This window comes from Semicossyphus pulcher, unplaced genomic scaffold, assembly GCF_022749685.1.
Source record: "Semicossyphus pulcher isolate SPU_LCO1_2020_fin unplaced genomic scaffold, fSemPul1.0.p SCAF_8, whole genome shotgun sequence".
NCBI classification, from domain to species: Eukaryota; Metazoa; Chordata; class Actinopteri; order Labriformes; family Labridae; genus Semicossyphus; species Semicossyphus pulcher.
Window position 1 is genome coordinate 24,699,376 of NW_027211759.1, and position 19,267 is coordinate 24,718,642.

The 19,267-nt window shown below is 43.5% G+C and overlaps 1 protein-coding gene across 2 annotated transcripts in view; it reads right to left on the bottom strand.

Annotated features, from left to right (window-relative positions):
* Nucleotides 1-19,267, bottom strand: part of septin15 (septin 15) — a 48,976-nt gene that overhangs the window by 22,395 nt on the left and 7,314 nt on the right. For both annotated transcript variants that reach the window (XM_069687297.1, XM_069687296.1), the window contains exon 3: nt 5,583-5,689. In XM_069687297.1, the coding sequence (XP_069543398.1) occupies nt 5,583-5,689 (107 nt within the window). The remainder of the gene's footprint in view (nt 1-5,582; nt 5,690-19,267) is intronic.

Below are 19,267 nucleotides of genomic sequence, written 5' to 3' on the forward strand. Positions count from 1 at the left end.
CTTGGCTGTGATGCTCTGCTGTATGTGCAGCAGACGACAGTGCAGAGTGCATAGGAAACTATAGAGTAAGATCACGCCCTTTTGAACAAGCTGCATTATATGCTCATAATATGTTCTAAAAAAAAAAAGATTTAACATCACATGCACGCCAATTTTGGAACCCATCGGCTATAGCCTGACGATGATATAGCCTCTGGGGACAACGGTGAACATGTCGGGCGTGTCCGTTTTAGCCAGCGGTTAGCGCTAAGGACTTCCAGCAAAGATTTCCTTTTCCGTGTGCTGCTTTGTTTACAGTCCAGTTAGCAACTTGGGAAGCAACCGTGTGTTCAGATCAAAAGTGAAGTGAATTTCACCCCTTCAAATATGTCAGAAAAATAAATGGTGTCATTTCATGGTTCATTAAATCCCCCAGAGGAGCGCCCGTTCATGCGTTTCGGGTGCGTCTCAGTTTGACTGTAAATAGTAAGTGACACAGAGGCTGCACTCTGGCTAACTACTGTGGTATGAACCTCAGAAAAGAAACCGTTTTTCTGATGATTTACTTGACATTAACGGGTCTTTCCCTTGCTGAAATTACAACATCATAATGCAGATTTGTTAAAAGGTAACAATGCAAGCTTTGTCAGGTCTGTAGCCAGTGATAACGGCCAATATATGTATCTGTTGGGCTCCAGCAAAGGTGCTAAAGTAATACAAGATCCAACCTATTACTAAGAAGATAATAGCCTGATTGATTTCTGTGTTGCCCTAGTTTGAAACTGAAAAAGCAGACAAATCCTTCCATCTCACAGTCGCATATATTCACATTCAGCCCCACAGATCCATCATTTCCTGCAGCTCGTCTGCTGCTCCCTCGCTTTGCCGCATACTTTCACAAGGCCATCCAGTTATTTTAGGATCCCCCTTTAACTCAAACTACAGCCCTCTCGCTCGAACACAAACATTCCTCAGCTTCCACAAAACCTTCTGATGATCTGTGCGACTTTACAGCTGAGCATATATATCACCCACTGCAGTCCTCTGACATATCTGAACCTAATTGTGCATCCAGCATGTGTGTTAAGATGTGTTTGTTCTGCGAGTGTCTGTGCATGACATGTCCGCCATCTCAAAACCAAATCTGCTATTTCCACCGTTTCCACGAAGAAAAACAGATTGGGAGAAAACCTCAAAAATGCCGTCAGTCTCAACACCATCATTTAAAAGAAATCTGATCTGGGGGAATGTGAGCGAGAGACCGAACACGAGAGATTGTTCTGGAATATAAATACTCTGACCCCGTCTCTCTCCCTCAGCCTCAGACCGCAGCATCCAAGGCAAACACTCGTACACACACTAACTGCTACTTGCAAAAGAGCGTGTATGCCCACATTGCACTCATGGGGTTCATATGAGGTTTGTTGCGAGTGACAGACCCAAAAGGAGCAGGGAGGAAGAGGTTCTTAATGTTTCAGTCTCGTCAAAACAGAGTAAATTTAGCGCTGCTGCACAGGGTGGAACATAACAGAGCTGGAACGTCACCGGATTTGTTTCTACAATGATTTAGGACACACTGCATGAGGCCAGTATTTCTGTCTTACAATTTTTTTCTACAAAATCCTTTTTTTATTTAACAACAGAAGACAAAGTCGTTACACGAAGAGCTGCTTATGTTTGAGACTTCCTTAAAATGCAGCGCATCTCCCTGTTGATGGTGCCTTACGTCCTGCGTCGCACAGTGTTGTGTGACTGGTGTGCTTTCACACTGGGTCACTTTTCAGATAAGCTAGGAAAATCTTGACCTACAAAGTTGTTAATTATCTTTTGACTTAACCACAAGATTTAGGGCCTGTGTCCACTAATGTCATTTTTTGCGCTGGCAGGGCCCACAACCTCAATTTCAGAGTGTTTCTCAGCGACGCTTACTGCTGCTGTGATACGAAAGATGTATCGCAGCACTTCGGCTTCCCTCGGTAGTGACTGTTTATATATATTTATCTATTTTAAATTGGTTTGTATGATTATTATTTACTTTCATTTCAAAAAACAAACTGTATCCTCGAAAAAACCGAGTCTGCGTGCATGAGATGACTGCCGAATGAATGAGGATTAGTTTCTCCTCCATCGTTGTTAACAAAGTTGATATTGGAGGTCCCACCCCTTCTTGATTTATCAATAGTAAGGAAGATGGGCAAGGCGGTGTTCCAAAAGTTTAACTATTTTCAACTGCGAGCACTGTGAGCGCAGCAACAAAAAACAGCTGACACTAAGGGCGTTTTTTCACTTAGGATGCTGAGTGCTGAAAACACAGAACTGCATTAGTTTTAGCCAGCACAAAAATGTTATACGTATAATTTTATACTTTATCCATTGAATGACGAAGATATGACACAGCTGAAACCATAATTAAACTTCCTGCATATTTTAAAATGACTTTCACCTGAATGTAAACCAATTCTCAAAGAGCCAATCATTACGCTCCACCAGAAAATAAAATCCAATCCCAAAAAGAGACTATCCTAACAGCGGTCTTCTGAGTAAAAGTGCTGTTCGACCTGTTGGCTTTTCTAGCCAATCACAGCAAAGTAGGAAAAGCAAAGTATTTGGTATATTATTCCACCCCGTGATGGTGTTTATTTTATTCAGTAAAGAGTTTATTCAATTGAAAACCACCAACTCATGCCACAAAATTTCTCAAACCAGTGGTCTGAAAACCATTGCTCTTTTGTGGAGCAGTTTACAAAACAACAGAGCGTTGGACGATGACACACAGCTAATAAGCTACAAGAGCTTCCTCTATTTTGGAACCTCCAGCTCTGTTGTTCTATTGAAACGATCTCATTTTGCCACTTAATTTTGACATTTTAAATTTGAAGGTGACCTGGCATTTGGTAGAGACAAATTCTGCTGGTATCTAACCATGTTGATACTTTTTGTTTAAGTTATCTTCATCTCCATCTCAATACACGTTAGTTTGTTACACTCAGTGCGATGATTTATCACATCTTTTCACAAAAACCAGTCCTGGTTACACAAGTAAAACTGCTGACAGCGATACAGCACACATTCCTGACAGACACATTGCTGTTCACTTCCATTGTGTTGTGGTGGAGGAAGAAATCTCAGTGAGAGTGTGAAAAACTGGATGTATTAAATCTAAAACTAAAGGCTGTTTTTTTCCAAAGCAACACCATGAACCCATTCACGGTTAATAATCACAGTGTAGCTATGATTTTCCAGCAGAAATGTCTCACCTCCCTGCCTACACAGGAGCACTTCTCACCCGCCGGGGGGCAGATTGAATAGTTGGCTTGGAGGAGAAAAGCAGTTGTGAATGTGTGGGTGATGCTTGTTTGTGTTTGCATGCAGAGGTGACAGTATGAGTGGGAGCCAGATCCTGCTGCAAAGTGATTTGGTATAATAAAGTTAAGTGAGGATGTTATTTTTTTAACCTTCTTAGCAGAGTGTGTTTAGAGTGTATGTGTGTGTGAGTGGGTGTTGTGTTTCATGGGAACATTCCTGCCCTGTTATTGACCCTTTCAGGCCCCCGGGGGACAAACAGGGACTCTCACCCAAGTCCCTGTTTCTCTTTGTCTCTCCCCTGTCCCCAAGTTTGGCTCCGTCTTTTTGCTCTCCCTCTGTCCCTCTTCTCCTGCTACGTTCACCCCTCCTCTTTGGTCCGCTTTCATCGCCTCCACCTCATAGTTGCTGCACTCCTCATCCTCTTCTTTCCCTCCTTCTTTGTAGCCCTTTTCCCAAACTCTTTCTCCTCCCTCCGTCCTTTGCTCCCCACCACTGCTCCAGATGCAGCCTCCCTCCTCCTCCTGCTCCTCAGTTTGTCATGACCATAAAAGGACAAAACCAGGCCCTGTGGCCTTGCCCTTTCCCACTTAGTTCTGCTACCCTTCTCTCCTTTTCCACCACACTCCATCGTTTTCTCTTCCTCCACTCCAGAGTATTCTATCTCTTGCTCCCATTCTCCTTTCTGCTCTATGAGCTTGAGCCTTTTAACCCTCAGCATCACAACTCAACCAATGTGGCTTTAAAGTCTGATAATATTTCTTTGTTAAGGGCGTATGCAGCTAGAGTGAAGGGTTCACAATGATACCAAATAAATGGTTTAATACTAAGTGGTTCCTTCCCAGCATGTAATATTTTTGGTGATTACTCAATTGGTCATTTAACCTCAAAGTAATGAGGTCAGATACCCAGTCAACTTCGGTTCACAATGCTAACACTATAAAAAGTTTAAGTTGAAACAAGCACCATAAACAGTACCGATTATGTTTCAGTGTTGAGTCTCAGCATGAAATCAACCCACTGACCCGCAGACAGGAGAGCGACCCTCGGTCAGACACGTAATGCTCCCAAGAAGCTGCAGGATTGTTTGCCGTTTTCTGGAGACGGCGAGAGATAGCTTGTCTTTCCTTCTTCACCCCTCCACCCTGACTCATGACCTTTTGTTATCTCTACTCTCCACAGGCAAAGTTCAGTGAAAGGTGACGTCTGATGAGTCCTCTGTTTTGCTTATTTAAAGCAGAGACGTCTAATATCAAGGAATAAATGATAGTGCAGATATCACATAACTGGACATTTTCAGGGCTGTTGTTAGTTTTGGGATTGATTGGTGGAATGTGAGCAGGTTATGGTTGGCTTAGCATTTTTGCTAGACAGGGACATGTGGAAGGAGAGGTTCTTCCTACTCCTTGGAGAGAATCTATGTACATGACAGGAAGAAAGGATTGACTCAGATGAGTCAGTTTCAGCTGAGTGAGACAAAGCTTTTGTTCTTTTTGTCTCAGTTCAACGCCACACCAAACTCATATCAGCCTTCATGAATCTCCTGTTTTACTTGTAAGACACACCTTGATCAGAGTTTTCAAAGTACAGGCTGTTTGCCAGACATTGAAGACATTTCTTGCCAACTATTTCCCTATTCAGGCTCTGAGGGTTTCAAGTCACATCATCCATGCTTGCTATATCATATAACCATATAAAGGCCCAAGAGTAGGGACAACTTGGGAGTAATATTGTCTTTTTTTTTGGAATGAGGGCCAAAACAAAATTATTTTGGCATGAGAACTTATTTTTTATAATTTATTGTTCGACTATCAAGTCTCACAGGGAAAGCAAAATGTTGCCACATCGCTGACTTTGAGGAAGCAGGAGGATTTTCTGGTGAACTGTTGAACTTCTGTCTGTTGTTCCTCTGTCATGTCCGACTCCAGCAGTGACCATAGTGTCTCCAAAAGTGCAGCTGCAGGCTGCAGGCGAGCTACACTTACACTGCTTTTTTTGTCTCCTTCAAATATTCATAAATAGACGGGTTTGCAGAGACAAGAAAAATTCCCTTGCATTAATGTTCCATTAAGAATTGAAACTGTGACACCTTTTCTTTCGCTACAGTCTGAGAACTCCTCAAACCCCACAGCCTTACCTCCTCTACTTATTTAGAAGAGCTAGAGGAGATAAAGTCCTCATATAATGAAAGATTTGATCTACTTACAGCCTGAGATTTATTGTGATACATGAACTAATCTTAAAAAAGGGAAGTAATGCCGAAGAAGTCTGTTATCAGTCCTGAAGCTGAATAGGCTCACCTGCACAGTCTTCTTGATGCGCTGGGAGGGCCCGGGGTAGTCCTTGGAGTAAAGATCAGTCAGGAACAGAGAGTTGATGAGTGTCGATTTCCCAAGACCAGATTCACCTGAGGACAAACACACAAAGAAGTTAAATTTATTCATGCATATGAAAAAATGCTGTTTCCTAATTGTGTCAAAGCAATAAAAACGCAGCATTGGTTATTTTATTTGATGTGAGAGCAGCAAGTGCAAAGATAGCCTGCTGGCAAAATGTTATGTTAACGGGTAGATACACTCAACTTCAAGCAGACACACTGGCATTAACAAATAAGTGTGCTTGCATTACACACACTTACACACACACACTCTTACGCACACAGGGCCTGGAGGGACGGGGTCGGAGCAGAGAAAATAAAGTCGATTTATTGTCTGTAGGGGAAAAGGTCAGGAGCTCGTCTGCCAGCAAGAAAAGCTTTCAGATCGAGGGAATAAAACATTTCCTCTCCACCTCCTGCTCACTCTCTCTCCCTCACCAAACACATTCATGCTCTCTTCCTCGTCCCTTTCACAAACGCTTCCCTTGCATATAAATCTTCCTCTTTCTCTTGTCGTGCCAACTTTCCATTCCCTGCTCCCGTTGTGATGTTAGGGGCAGCACTCGCACAAACACACAGTTAACATTTACTCGACAAGGAGCCCGTCCAGTCCAAACATACACATTGCATACGCTCCCACACACACACAATGCTGTGATTAATGGCAGAGCATCTGGCTCGTGTCTTGTGAAAAGACACGGAGGAGTGTTTGGTTGGAGGGAAGAAGGGCTGCTTGTCCGAGCAGGACCTCCGACTGACTTCCACATAACCATCACCACTCTTCAGAGGGGGGTTATTTAATTTTCTTCTTATTTTTCATTAACTTAAAATCATTCAAAAGACAAATATTAAGGTGGAAATCCTTTTTCAGACAACATTTGATCTATCAGATAAGAGAAATCTGAGCCGTTTGTTTTCCAATCTAGTTACACAGTGAACAGAGTGGAAAGGACAAAAATGAATGTGACTATATGATGTCATTAGAGTTGATGGAAAAGCAGCACCAGCAACGTCACCCAAACTTGTCTTACACAGGACTTTAGCTACGCAGTAATGTTCCAGGAATTATCAACAGCAGTCACTCTGACTACCTATGGATGGACCTGGGCCAAAGAGAGCTACGGTGTTTCCTTTGCAGTATAGGAAATGTACTGAAACCTTGTACCCAACTGTATTTTGTGAGCCATTACATGTCTATTGATTAATCTAGCGATTGAAAGTTACTTAAAAAAAGGTCGATCAAAAGTTCCAACAAGCCCAAACAGTCTTTACAGTCCAAACCCCAACACTTAACCCTGAATACGGGGGGCTAAATGGACAGACTTGCCCTTATGGGGGTTGGGACTACCCCTGCGATGACTGATTAAAGTATCCATCACGCCACAGACATCATAGATTTCTCAAACCCTCTATTTGAGTTATACAACAGTTGATAAGCAACCTGTTCTGTATTGGCAAATTACATTCAATTGTCCAGAATCTAAAGAGATTCACGTTGCAGGGCCTCAGTCAGAGAAATCAAGCTGCTTTTGACAGCGAAGAAAAATGTGCATAGTGTTGCCAAGCTGAATCGGTTTCACACAGCACCCGTGTGCAGCCAAAAAGCATTACAAAATGATGATCAGATGTTGCTCCAGAAATTCTCGATTGATGGGAAGTTTGAAGGAGATCCAACAGCTGACTAAGCCATCCCTGCTCTTTTGAAGGTGCTCCTGATTGAGTTGTTTTACTTTGAAGTTAGCAGGAAGTAAAACGTCAAATAAAAAAATAAACACACCTGTTGCAAGGCATGCAGAGGCTAGCCAAACAGTGTGTTGTAATAGTTATATAACTGCAACCTGAATGCTGGCACTAATGAAGGGTTGAAAAGGAACAGGTGAGCTAACGTACGTGTTACCAATTTGGGAACCCCGTGGCTATTGTATTCCAGAGTAGTCAGCAGAAATCTCAATAACGGAGGGGATATCTGGGCCAAGACCAAGACACAGAAAGGGAGTTATCTGCACTTGTTTTCAGATGTCTGTTTATAGGGATTCATAAAAAGCTAAATTATTGTCAGATGATAGTCGATGGTTTCCTGGATTGCCTTCCTTTGATCTCCACAAGAACCGTTCTTGCACACAACTAAAGCCTGCTCAAACGTGATTGGCCAATCCCACTTGAACTGCAAACAATAACCAGAACGATACCAAAAACCTAGTGCCTTGCCTTGCCTCCGATCAGCTTGGAATATCTCTACTCATATTTCAGAGCTTGTTTCACTCTATGATACAAGTATTGACTTTATTTTTACCCCCTTCAAAATCACCTGCTGGGGCTGAACGTCTGCAGGGAGAACGCTCTCATTCATACGTTCCTCGGGACATCTGTGTATTCCATCAGTCCGTGTCGACATGGTGTGAAGACCCTGTGGATTCCAGTCTTTACCCCTCCTTAACCCCTCGGCCTGCCCCCTGTGTGTGTTTGTTCAGTTATGGATGATGTTGTGTCCCCTGTGTGAGTTATGAACACGCACTGGGGCTGCAGGAGACACTGAGACAGGCGACAGCCGTTTGATGGACTATGGAGTTGGAGGTCAAGCATGCGCACACACACACACACACACACACACACACACACACACACACACACACACACACACACACACACACACACACACACACACACACACACACACACACACACACAAAAAGGCCTTTTCATGATGGGATAGCACAGATGTATGAAACCCTCCTCCTCTTCAGTAAAGGGTAAATTGCTCTCAGCCCTGCAGAGGAGGGAAGGTTATCTAAATGTGGGCAGGGAGAGGAGCTAAATAAGTGAGTGTGTGTTTGGGTTTGTGCGTCCTGCTTGCTTCGCTCTGTTGGTAGGTTAGTGTCACTACTGATGTAAACAAACAGCGGGGGTGCAGGTTTAGCTCAGTGGTTAAATCAGTGGCCACATACAGAGGCTATAGTCCTCAATACGGCGGCCCCAGGTTCAACTCCCATCCTCGGCCCTTTGCTGCGTGTCATCCCCATTCTCTCTTCCCCCATTTCTGACACTATCCAGTGTCTAACCTAACAATATAAGTCCTCCCTCTCCGGAGCTAATAAAAAAACAAGCAAACATGTGATAGCTAAACTGGAACAACTGGAAAAATCACTCAACATGTCAACTATTGACAAATATCTGCAGTTATTTTGGGGGGTGTCACAATTACAATTCTAAACGCAGAATCTAAGGCTGGATCTGGGGAAATAAAACAACACTGCAATGACACCACAGCAAAGCTTACTAGGAGCCTACAGCTTCACTTTTGAGCAAAGTCATGATGATTAAGAAACAACAGAAACAAGATAAACAGAGCGGGAAAATCCTACTGCTTCCCTTAAGCAGTGTGAGGGAATTAGCCCCTGAGAGTTAGCCACATTTTTTATCTCCATCATGGTGTGGAAGAAGGAAAGCATCCTGCAGAGTGAAAGGTCGGTGTGCAGTGTACAGATGCACCTCTTGCTGATTGGCTGTAATCTTGCTGTGCAGAACGTTTCTAGCTACACAGTCTGTTGGACATTTTCAGAACCAGAGCTGTGTGAAAACATCTGCTTTTCTTGATGCACACACAACATGGAACTAGCGAAGGTGATGACATATTTGCTTAATTTGACAGAAAATGTATTAGATTAGAACCATGCACCCAACCCTAAAAGATACTTAAATCAGTTAGCAAAGGGAAGCTCTCATTTCTTTACAATAATAATATTTTTTACAGGAGGGCTTCCCATATCTAAGTGATTATTTTGTGTCCCACCACCTGTTTTGGGGCAGATTTACCTCCATCCTGACAGTGTCAACCTACATCTCCTTGACATTTCTACTTCTCTTCTGTGCGAACCTCTCCACATCACTTAACCTGTGTGAAAGCAGAGTCCCAGCGGCGTTTCAGGACAGAATGTCATGGGTCAAAGGTTTCAGTTTCTGTTCCTGCGGTCTGGATGAACCAGGCTTGCCCTGTCTTGTCTGTGGAGCAGATGTGTCATCCTGAAAGTCCAGACGCAGGTCTAAAACAACCCAAACACCCTCAGTCACATGTCCCGGGTCTTCCCACTGACAAAACATCTCAGTGGATCGTCAGCAAACATCACGTTGGCTGTGCTAACTGAACTTAACAGGTTTTGCAAACACAGAGAGGAGGTCAGGATGCATTGTTTAACACTGGCTATGGAAACCATGCAGCATTTTGATCTCCATTTGTGGCAATAACAAGAAAACCACTTAACATTTGACCAAAGGAAATGCTTTAAAATGTTAATGGTTGCTTATTAATGTCGGTACAGCTGCATTTGTAGCAAAAAATGAAGTGTTTGTGTCTGACTGAGTCCTGCAGTGACGGATGCTTCACTCTGTCACTGCAGAGTCTGAACCCCCCCTGAGGGCAGGTTTGTCCCAATTAGCCTCCCTAGTTCAGCTTTAATTAAATATTGGTTCCACTCGACATGTGGAAGCGCAGTCTGTAAATAGACTAATGACCTGAACGTCGATGATGGATGGATGACCCTTCAGCTCATCCCTGCTGTGTCTCTTCCTCTCTCACAGTGAGCCATCTCTCCGTATTTCCAAAGCTCCGTCTGATTGTCGCTCAGCCTCCAACCACGTTCCAGTGTGTCCTATTTTTCTGCTCCATCCCTGCTGTCAGTTTATGTACTATTTCATTATGAGTGTTAGTTAGTTAGACTTAAGAAAAGGCTGCTTGCTGTGTTTCAGTGTGAATCTCCGGGGACATGACGCAGACACCCCCACATTCTCTCACTGATGGGGTCTTATCAGTCAAACGCGTTCACAGCTGAGAATGTTGTCTTTGCTAGCTGCTGTTGTGCTGCATTATGCTGCCACTGCCTGAGAAGCGGTGCCTGTATTATGTGTTTACACCTGCACATGCATGTCCAGTGTACTCGAACAGTCATGTGATATTTGTTTTCAGGTGTTTAAGTGTGGACAGAGATTAGTCCTATAACATCAAATGCTGGATGTCACAAAACTTCTTTCAGCTAAATGAGGTGCTTTTATTCGGTCCCCGTAACCTGACTGGTGACCTGACTAAGAATGTCAGGAACCTGTCCTCCAATGTCAAGCACTCCGCCCACAAATTAGGTGTGATCTTTGACTCTGAGCTTTGTTTTAACTTACAGGTAGTTCAGTCCTGCTTTCTCCAAATTAGGAATATCGCAGAAGTTTTTATCTCAAGTGGACCTTGAAAAAGTCCTTCTTAGATTTACTTCTTCACAACTGGATTACTGTAATTCCATTTATTCAGGGCTCAGCCAAAAGGCTATCTCTCAGCTGCCAGACTTCTTACAAATTCCAAGAGAGAAGACCATATCTCTCCCACCCTTGCAAAGGTACACTGGCTACCTGTTAGATACAGAATTGATTTTAGACTTCTATTAATTACTTTTAAAGCCCGACAAGGCCTTGCACCTTAATATAATAATATGTAATACTGTAATATGTAATGATGTGCGCCCTATGAGCCTAGTCACTGCTTGCGCTCCTCAGATAGGGTCCTCCTAACTGTTCCCACTGCCCGCCTCGTTACAAAAGGTAACCAGGCATTTTCCGTTAGAGCCCCACAGCTGTGGAACGCCCTACCTGAAGAACTAGAGGCTAGCAAACTCAGTGCTTTCTTTTAAGTCACTTCTTAAAACTTTTTTATAGTGAATCTGTTCTTCTTTTTGTCTTCCATCTCTTTTATTATATATTTTACAACTGACTGACTGACTGAGTGACGGTCCTTTCAGAGCCATTGAGAGAGAGAGTTGCGACATCGCAATGGCGGATCATGGAACATATTGGACCTCCACTGGTGCGACTCTCTCTCTACATGGCTCTGGATACTTTGTTCGGGGAGTAGGCGGGGCTGCTCCTCTGCTGTCCTCACCTACGTCCCCAGCGCGCACCTGCTTTCAAACACGTTGTCATTGGCCTCATAAGGACAGTCCTTGTAACACAGTCCACTAAAGTGCACACTGACCTGATGCGGTCAGCCACATACTAGGTTTTGACCTAGTCTTGTTATCCTGATTGTATGTGCTATTTTATCCTGTTATGTAAAGCACTTTGTAACTTTGTTTTGAAAAGTGCTACACAAATAAAGTGTACTATTATTATTATCATATCTTAATAATAGTTGTGATTGCTTAAATTAGTGCATCTCTGTATTATATCATTTGTTCTAAGGTGTCTCTGGTACAAGAGAAAAAGATACCAGCAAAACTATTTGTTTTTACAGAAGTTAACCTAATGTAGAGTACAACCGGTGCACCAGGAGTCTTACTGGTTTACTGATGCTCACTCACTGGTGTGAAGAAGCAACCTGCATGATTAATGTACATTAAATATAAACATGTTGAAGGAGCTATATGGAGCTGGAGTGTGAGAGACAGAAAAACAAAACATACAAATGGTCACAGTGGTCTTCCCATGGGATTCCTGACATTCCTCCCACTCTTTCTCCCATTCTGTCTCCCCCTCTCTCTCTCAACCCCGAGGCAGCAGCTGGCCCCCTCACATCCTGACAGGCCTACTAACTAGCACCCAACACAAACATACACACACACACATTGAGTACACACACATCACAGGCATGTGTGAGGCCTGGACCAGAGAGTGTGAAATGAGACATCTGGGGAACATACAGGCATGAAAGGGGAGAACAGCAGAGAGTCCCTGACAGACAGACAGACAGACGGTGGAAGTGAGACAAGTTGTGTTTGACTGTTGGAAAAGATAATTCTCCATTGTTGAGGCTAAATGGGACCGGCTGAGGCAGGGGGTAAAGGTCAGTGTTTGGGCAAAGATAAGGATCTGCAAGTCCAGCAGGGTCTATAGACGAGTCAGAATCCCACCTCAGTGTGTCAGCGCTCCGTCTGAAAGCCGTGGTCATAGGGAGCCAGCTACAGGAGCCTCGGAGGGACACAACCCACTTTCCTCTGTTTTTTAGTCTTTTAAAATTAGAGAGTGAGTGTTCCGCTGCGATCCGCCGAGCCCGAGACTAAATCTGACAGAATCGGCACGTGCTGGGTCACGGCAGACATGTGCATCTCAAAATAGAGACGCCGAGAAGCGGAGCGGAGCAGAGAGAAAGAATGAGTAAAGAGAGGGAGAGACTCGCCTGCAGTGGTTTGACTGAGCATGCATGAACATGCACATGTGCACGACCCCGTCCACGGATGCACATGCATACGGAGTGGCCTGTCGTGAGTGTGGTGCCCCGAGGCTATGAGGAGTCTTTGCAAACAGGCTTGTGTCCCGCAATAATGACGAGGCATGGACAGCTTAATGCACACTGTACTGAACACAGATCTAGGACAGAGCTCAGACTGATGCTGAGCTAGAATCTTTGATATCACTCTGGAAATGGAGCTAATCTGTTTAGAGTTTGGATTTGCCATCTCTGCCTTCACTTGTATTGCATCTAGCTACTTTTCCAATCTCATATTATAAGTGCAATGAATGTAACAAACAAGGACACATTGGGCTGACTTAGATACTCCGTCATATTCTTTCAAGCCAGAGTAAACAGTCAAAGAAATGCAGTCGAGTGAGGTTGCAGCTGTTTGCGTGCAATGCATCCTGGTACATTTAGGCACTGCCGGCACAGCTCTATGAGCTGGAGACCTCAGCCTTCTAGGTCAGCGTAGCACACACCGGGGAACTTAATGCTTCAACTGACTAGATTATCATCAGCACTGATTTGACAATCATTTAAAATGTGACCAAAACTCCCTTTAAATGAATGAATGTTGTGTCATGGACAACAGCAACACGCAGCCAAATGATGTTATGAAGGCCACGAAGAGCAGCTGAGTGTACCTCATAATGCTTTGTTCAGGGTGTGGACACACTAAAAGCTACACCTGTACAACGTAGCAAAGTATAATTACCCATTAATCCAGCCTTTTGTTTTCTGCTATTTGTGCTAATTTGGCTAAGATAACTAGCCCATATGGCTCTCCCTGTATAGCCACTTACTCCGGAGAGATTCTGGGACGTCCACAGGCCGGATGGGACTTATAATCCTGTTAGCATGCTCTGGGATTGCCAAAGACTTACCAGATAATACATCCAGTATCTGTGATCTCGGGCCTCAACCAAGGGTTGGAATGTAAACTGAATAATGAATGAAGGTCGTTGATCTGAGTCGCTGAGGTTCTCCATCAGGCCTTTTCCACAGCAGACTCTCGGACTTGTCATGGCAGGAGAAGCACAGGTGGAACTAATAACATTAACGATGGCTCAGTTACATTGACCTGTCCCAGTAAACCATGCTGCAGAGCCACTACCACAGCACTGGACTTGACGCACCTGAATGGAATCCGGCTTATAATTACATTGCTGATTGCACCTGTGTGTCTTTCAGGCAATGTCACGCCCAAACCTCCTCTGTGGCTGAGAAAGCTGAGAATGAAGATCTGAATGTAATAAAGAGGGACTTTTACTGTTTTGTGAGTCCTTTAGGAAACAGAGACCAATTTTACAATGGCTGATGTGTGTGAAAAAGTGATTTAACAGCGTGTATGTACATGTAACACTTCTACTAACACTAGAAAATGTCAGTATGATATTGTACAGATCCTCATAAACATTTTATGGACTTCTAACTTACAAAAGCACTTTCAGTGGACACTCTTTGATGGAAACATTTTCGATTAGAGCCCGTTCTACTGATCTACTGGACCAATTCCAAAACTTGTGCACCACTTTAAGATTTGACATCTGAGTTAAATATCCATGATGATGTTCATATGAATTATATGAGCAGACCTTGGGCACCATCACAGACCTATACCCCAAAATTTGCACGTTGACGCGGGCGAGAAGACCCGCTTATAAATGCCGATTGTCTCTTTCCCATTGCCAGTGGAGTTTACTCCTGTTAGTCTTTTTTCTGCTGCGTCACCGTCTGACATCCCAAACGCGCCGGAAACAGGGCAAGTAAACAGTGAAGATGTTACAGTGGTTAGGTCTTGATTGTATCTATTACTCATTCAGTCCGTTTATCAAACTGGAACGATGTTCGAGCGCTGCTTGGACGGAGACAGCTGGACTTTGTAGCTGAGATGACAAGAGTCGCAGAAGTTACCGACAAAGCATAGCATCGTGCCAGAAAGGGGGCGGAGATTAGCGTGTCGACACAGGTTTTGTGTTCTCATCAATGCCAATCGGAGCTGAGGCGATAGTTACCCGGGTCTACTGCAGAGTCATTTGACCCAGGTCTGAATGCCGATTGTAACCATTCCCACAAAGCAAAAAAGCCAGGTGTTAATAGGTTTTTTGAGCAGTGGGAAAGAGGCTCAAGTGTCCAGCAGGGCAATGTTCAGCAACACAAGTAGGCCAAAAGTTTGTAGTTTGAGAGAACTGAAATTGTAAATGAGGAATTACAGCTGGCTACCAGTTGCCACATGCCAATGTTTTCTGACTGCGGTCATGTGTGACGCCTCATCAGCGTCTTTGTCACGTTATCGACCACAGTTTGCTCATTTCCTGCTTACAGATCCCTGTGAGGGATGAAACAGTGAAGTCTTCATCCTGAGCCTTTGCTATAAAGTGAGAGTTGAGGATAAGAGTGAATAAGAGTGAGGCACGTCTCGTACACGCTGGCCCACACACATAAACAGTGTGTGTGCTAGCGTGAGTGAATGTGTGTATTTGGTGTGTATTAGCGCATCTGGTTAAGCTGGCAGATTAACTAGACCAAAGCTTTCCTTCACTCACTCCCTTCTGCAAGGTCAGTAGGCAAGGCGGTCAATCCTAAGCCTGTCAGACCGTCTTATCTTGACACACACACTCTTCAATGTTATAACACACACACACAAAGCTCACAAGCTTAGAGGAGAAGAACAACAGGGTGGAGAGCAGGTGGGACAGGCGGACAGTCTTCAATAATACATGAGCTGTGAGATAAACAGATACTGACTTAGTGGGAAAAATACTACTTGATGCTAATTGAGATTCAGGCTCATCCAGCACTTCACTGCCTGTTTCATTCACAGGCCTGATGAGTGAATGGTAGGCTTGTTGTGCTTATTGGCAGAAAACAGACCTGTTACCTGTATCTAAATCTTTTTATATTGCTTCATAAGGTTTGAAAATAAGGTATGTTTCACAATGTTGACCCCGCAAAACAGTGACGTCACAACAGATGTTTTGCATTTCACAGCTGTGTAACTTTTATAGAGGATATTAAGACAAGAAGTTAACGTTCTGAAATGTGTCTAAACACATGCAGGCAAACAAAAACTTTGCCAAAAGTGTGGCCTTAATCAGGATAAATCTAATCAAACATCAGTAAACAGGATAATGAATCCAACCAGACATTCAATATCAGCATTCAATACTTGGCAGTGTCCCGAGGACACACAATGGTCAGTAGCACAAAGACTTTAGGGATGTTCTGATACCGTATTTTCCTTCGCCATAGCGATTCTGATATCTAGACTTGAGTATTGGCACCAGGGTACCAAGTAGAGATAGACCGATATGGTTTTTTCAGGGCCGATACCGATACCAATTATTACTAGTCAAAGAGGCTGATAACTGATATTTGGAGCCGATATTCATTTGCAGTAAAAGTGAAAATATTGGTGTCAAAATTTTGAATAATACAAACTCCAACAGTTAACTTTGTTTAAATGCCTTTAAGCATATGTTTATTAAACAAACAAAAAGCGCAGGGAGTTCCCAGGGTCAGCAGCATCTCTTATAAAGTTAACTGAAAATTTAAATAAATAACTTCCTGAAGTTTTATAAAGCAAAAATAAAACAAAGTTAAATAAAATTTCTCCTCTCCGCCGTGTGTGTGAGCACTCTGCATGCACAGCTTTCACTGCTGATTGGCTGTTACCCGTGCCATGGCTCTGCGTGTAACCAATCAGTGCTGTGGGTGGGACAATGCTGGAGACAGAGTAGTGACTGCAGACAGAGAGGCGCGGCTGCATCAGAGCCAAAATAACCCAGTTTTAAATTGATCTCTTATCGGCCGTCGGATTAAAAAAAAAGGCCGATGCTGATATGCGTCAAAATGCCGAATATCGGCGCCGATAATCGGCCTATCCCTAGTACCAAGTAGCCCTTCTTAGGGGCAGAAATCCCAGCAGGGACACGACCCCCTCAACCTGGGGAAAAATATGATTCGTCCCCCCCAAATATCACTGTAGAAATAACTGTTATTAATATTAATGATACACAATGTAAGGACTTGTGTTGAGATTTTGACACGCCCCGCCTCACAATGGTTCGATCCACTCACTCTTACCACTCTCAGCCAACAGTCAGCAGAGCAGTGGGAGCCGGCAAAATTCAGTACGTGTGACAGAGTCTCTAGATGGTGGCTGGCCTCAGTAAGTGTTACAAATAAAAAGATATGTTAGCCATTTCTTTACTTCTACCACTCAATATTAGGCTTGTGTGTTAGTGTTCCTAACCGACCGGTATCTACCGGACCAAATCACAACGAGGATTTTGGTGTCTCATTTCGGTGGCACTCTAAACCTAAAGCTGTTGACTTACTTACTGTTTGCTAGCACCACACTGTCGTTGTTTGTTATCGTCCTACAATAATTTACCTAAAAGAAGCAGATTTTTTGGTTTGGAGGCTAACTGGTTTCTCTATTGGATCGTTACATTGACGGGCACTAGCCGATACCTGATCCTGCATTTTAGGTGTTATTGGAACACTCAAAGAGCTGAGCCTTCTTAGGCGTTATCTAACTTAAATGCAAGCTTTTACAGAATAAGCCCCCCTGATAACTTAATTCTTAAAGAAATGAACATCAAATGAATCATCACGACTATCCAGTGCAACTCACAAGAATTAGTATCAGTTCATCTCTAATGCAGTGTCCCTCATGAAACTCAGCTCTGCTTGCGAGGTCACATTAAAGAGCCTCTGATGTGCTCTCCTCCTGAGTTGCTTTAGGAAAGCAGAGGCAGTGGGGCTCTTAAGTACTGGCCTTGTTACACATCAGAAGCAGCATGAAGCCGGCATCGCTTCCCCTCTCCTCCCAGCTCCCTTCAGTCCTCATCTGACTCTCGGCTCTGTTCAGCTCTCTGCACTGGTGCTGGATCTTGTTGATCTTTCCAGGAGATTCTATTCAATCTGCCAGCTGGACAAAAGGGGCAGGAAGCAGCTTTTTCCCCCCCAAGAGAGAGATGGATTGGGAGGGAAGGAGACAGAGAGCTGGACAGAAGAAGTGTGAGGCTAAAGAAGAAGAAAACCACCAGAAGAGCAGTCAAATGCAACAACGTCTAACCACATGGTCCTCTGCCGAAAAATTGTGGAAGCTGGCTGGATCATTTCTTAAACTTGTTGCATCAATCTCGGAAATCTGGATACAATGATTATCGCCATCTATAAATGGCACTGAGTAAGAGTTCAACAAGTATCTCCAAAATATCAGTGCTGCTTCGTATACAACCAGATTATTTTGGATTATTCAATCCACATATCTGTGTATATTTTTTTTTGACTGGTAACATAAAATTCTAACTGAATTGTACATGAATATTGCTCAATCTTTTGCAACATCATGTAGCTTGACAGTTTAGTTATATTGACACAGTTACCCTTACGCAGACTGCTGCAGTACAAACAAACAACAGTACAGCTGGATGCCATTACAATCTGTTAATCTGAAACATCTCACTATGGAGACATAATAGAGCTCATGTTTAAGCCAGTCTGAGTTTACGTTATCTCTCTCTCTCTGCGTAGCCGTTGTGCGTCACCACAATCAGTTACAACTGGTCCTTCAAGTTAGACACTGATTGGCCTTAAGACTGGCCCCAGAGTAAATGTTTTTGTGGCCCAAATTGCCTAAATAAAAACTTTACATATGTTTCCTTAACTGTCACTACAATGAAGGGAAAGACATTCGCGGAATGAAAAAGTTCTTTGTAACAATATGGTACACATATACTCTATAACAGTCTTGTTGTTCTTGTTTATCGCAATTTCATCATATCAACTTTAGAGGTCCGGATCAGGTATAGCAACAGCTCATGCTAATCAGAGGCCAGGAAAAGAATGATGGGTTTCAAATTTCTAAGACCCCAAAAGCAACTAAAATAGGTGGCAAAAGGACACAGTATGCCGGTGCAGTTCAGGAGCCGGCACATCAGCTGTCAGGATGGTTGTGGAACTGTTACAGTGCTTTTGGAAAGACTCACGGTTTGAGAAAAAAATACATGGTGGTCCCAGAGAACCTTTTTCTCAAGGCAAGGATAATGTCAAACCCTGCTGTAGCTTAGAACAAAAATTCCATGTACTGTTCAAGTGTTGGCCAAGTCGCCCACCCCTACAGCAGGACGAGGGAGACACACTGACAGTTGAAGTGGTAGCTCAGAGGGAAACTTTGACAATATTGCATCATTTTGTAATATAGACTCTAACTTCTAGTGTTAAGATCAGAAATGGGCTGTTATTTACTGTATTTATTAGGCTATCAGAAGCAACCTCATTCTTACCTGCTACTGACTGCAGGAAGGACTTCTCCTACTGCAAACACTGTTGGAATTTGAACGAGTCACCTGCAGGCATCAGCCCAGTCAGCTCATTCTCCACCATCTGTC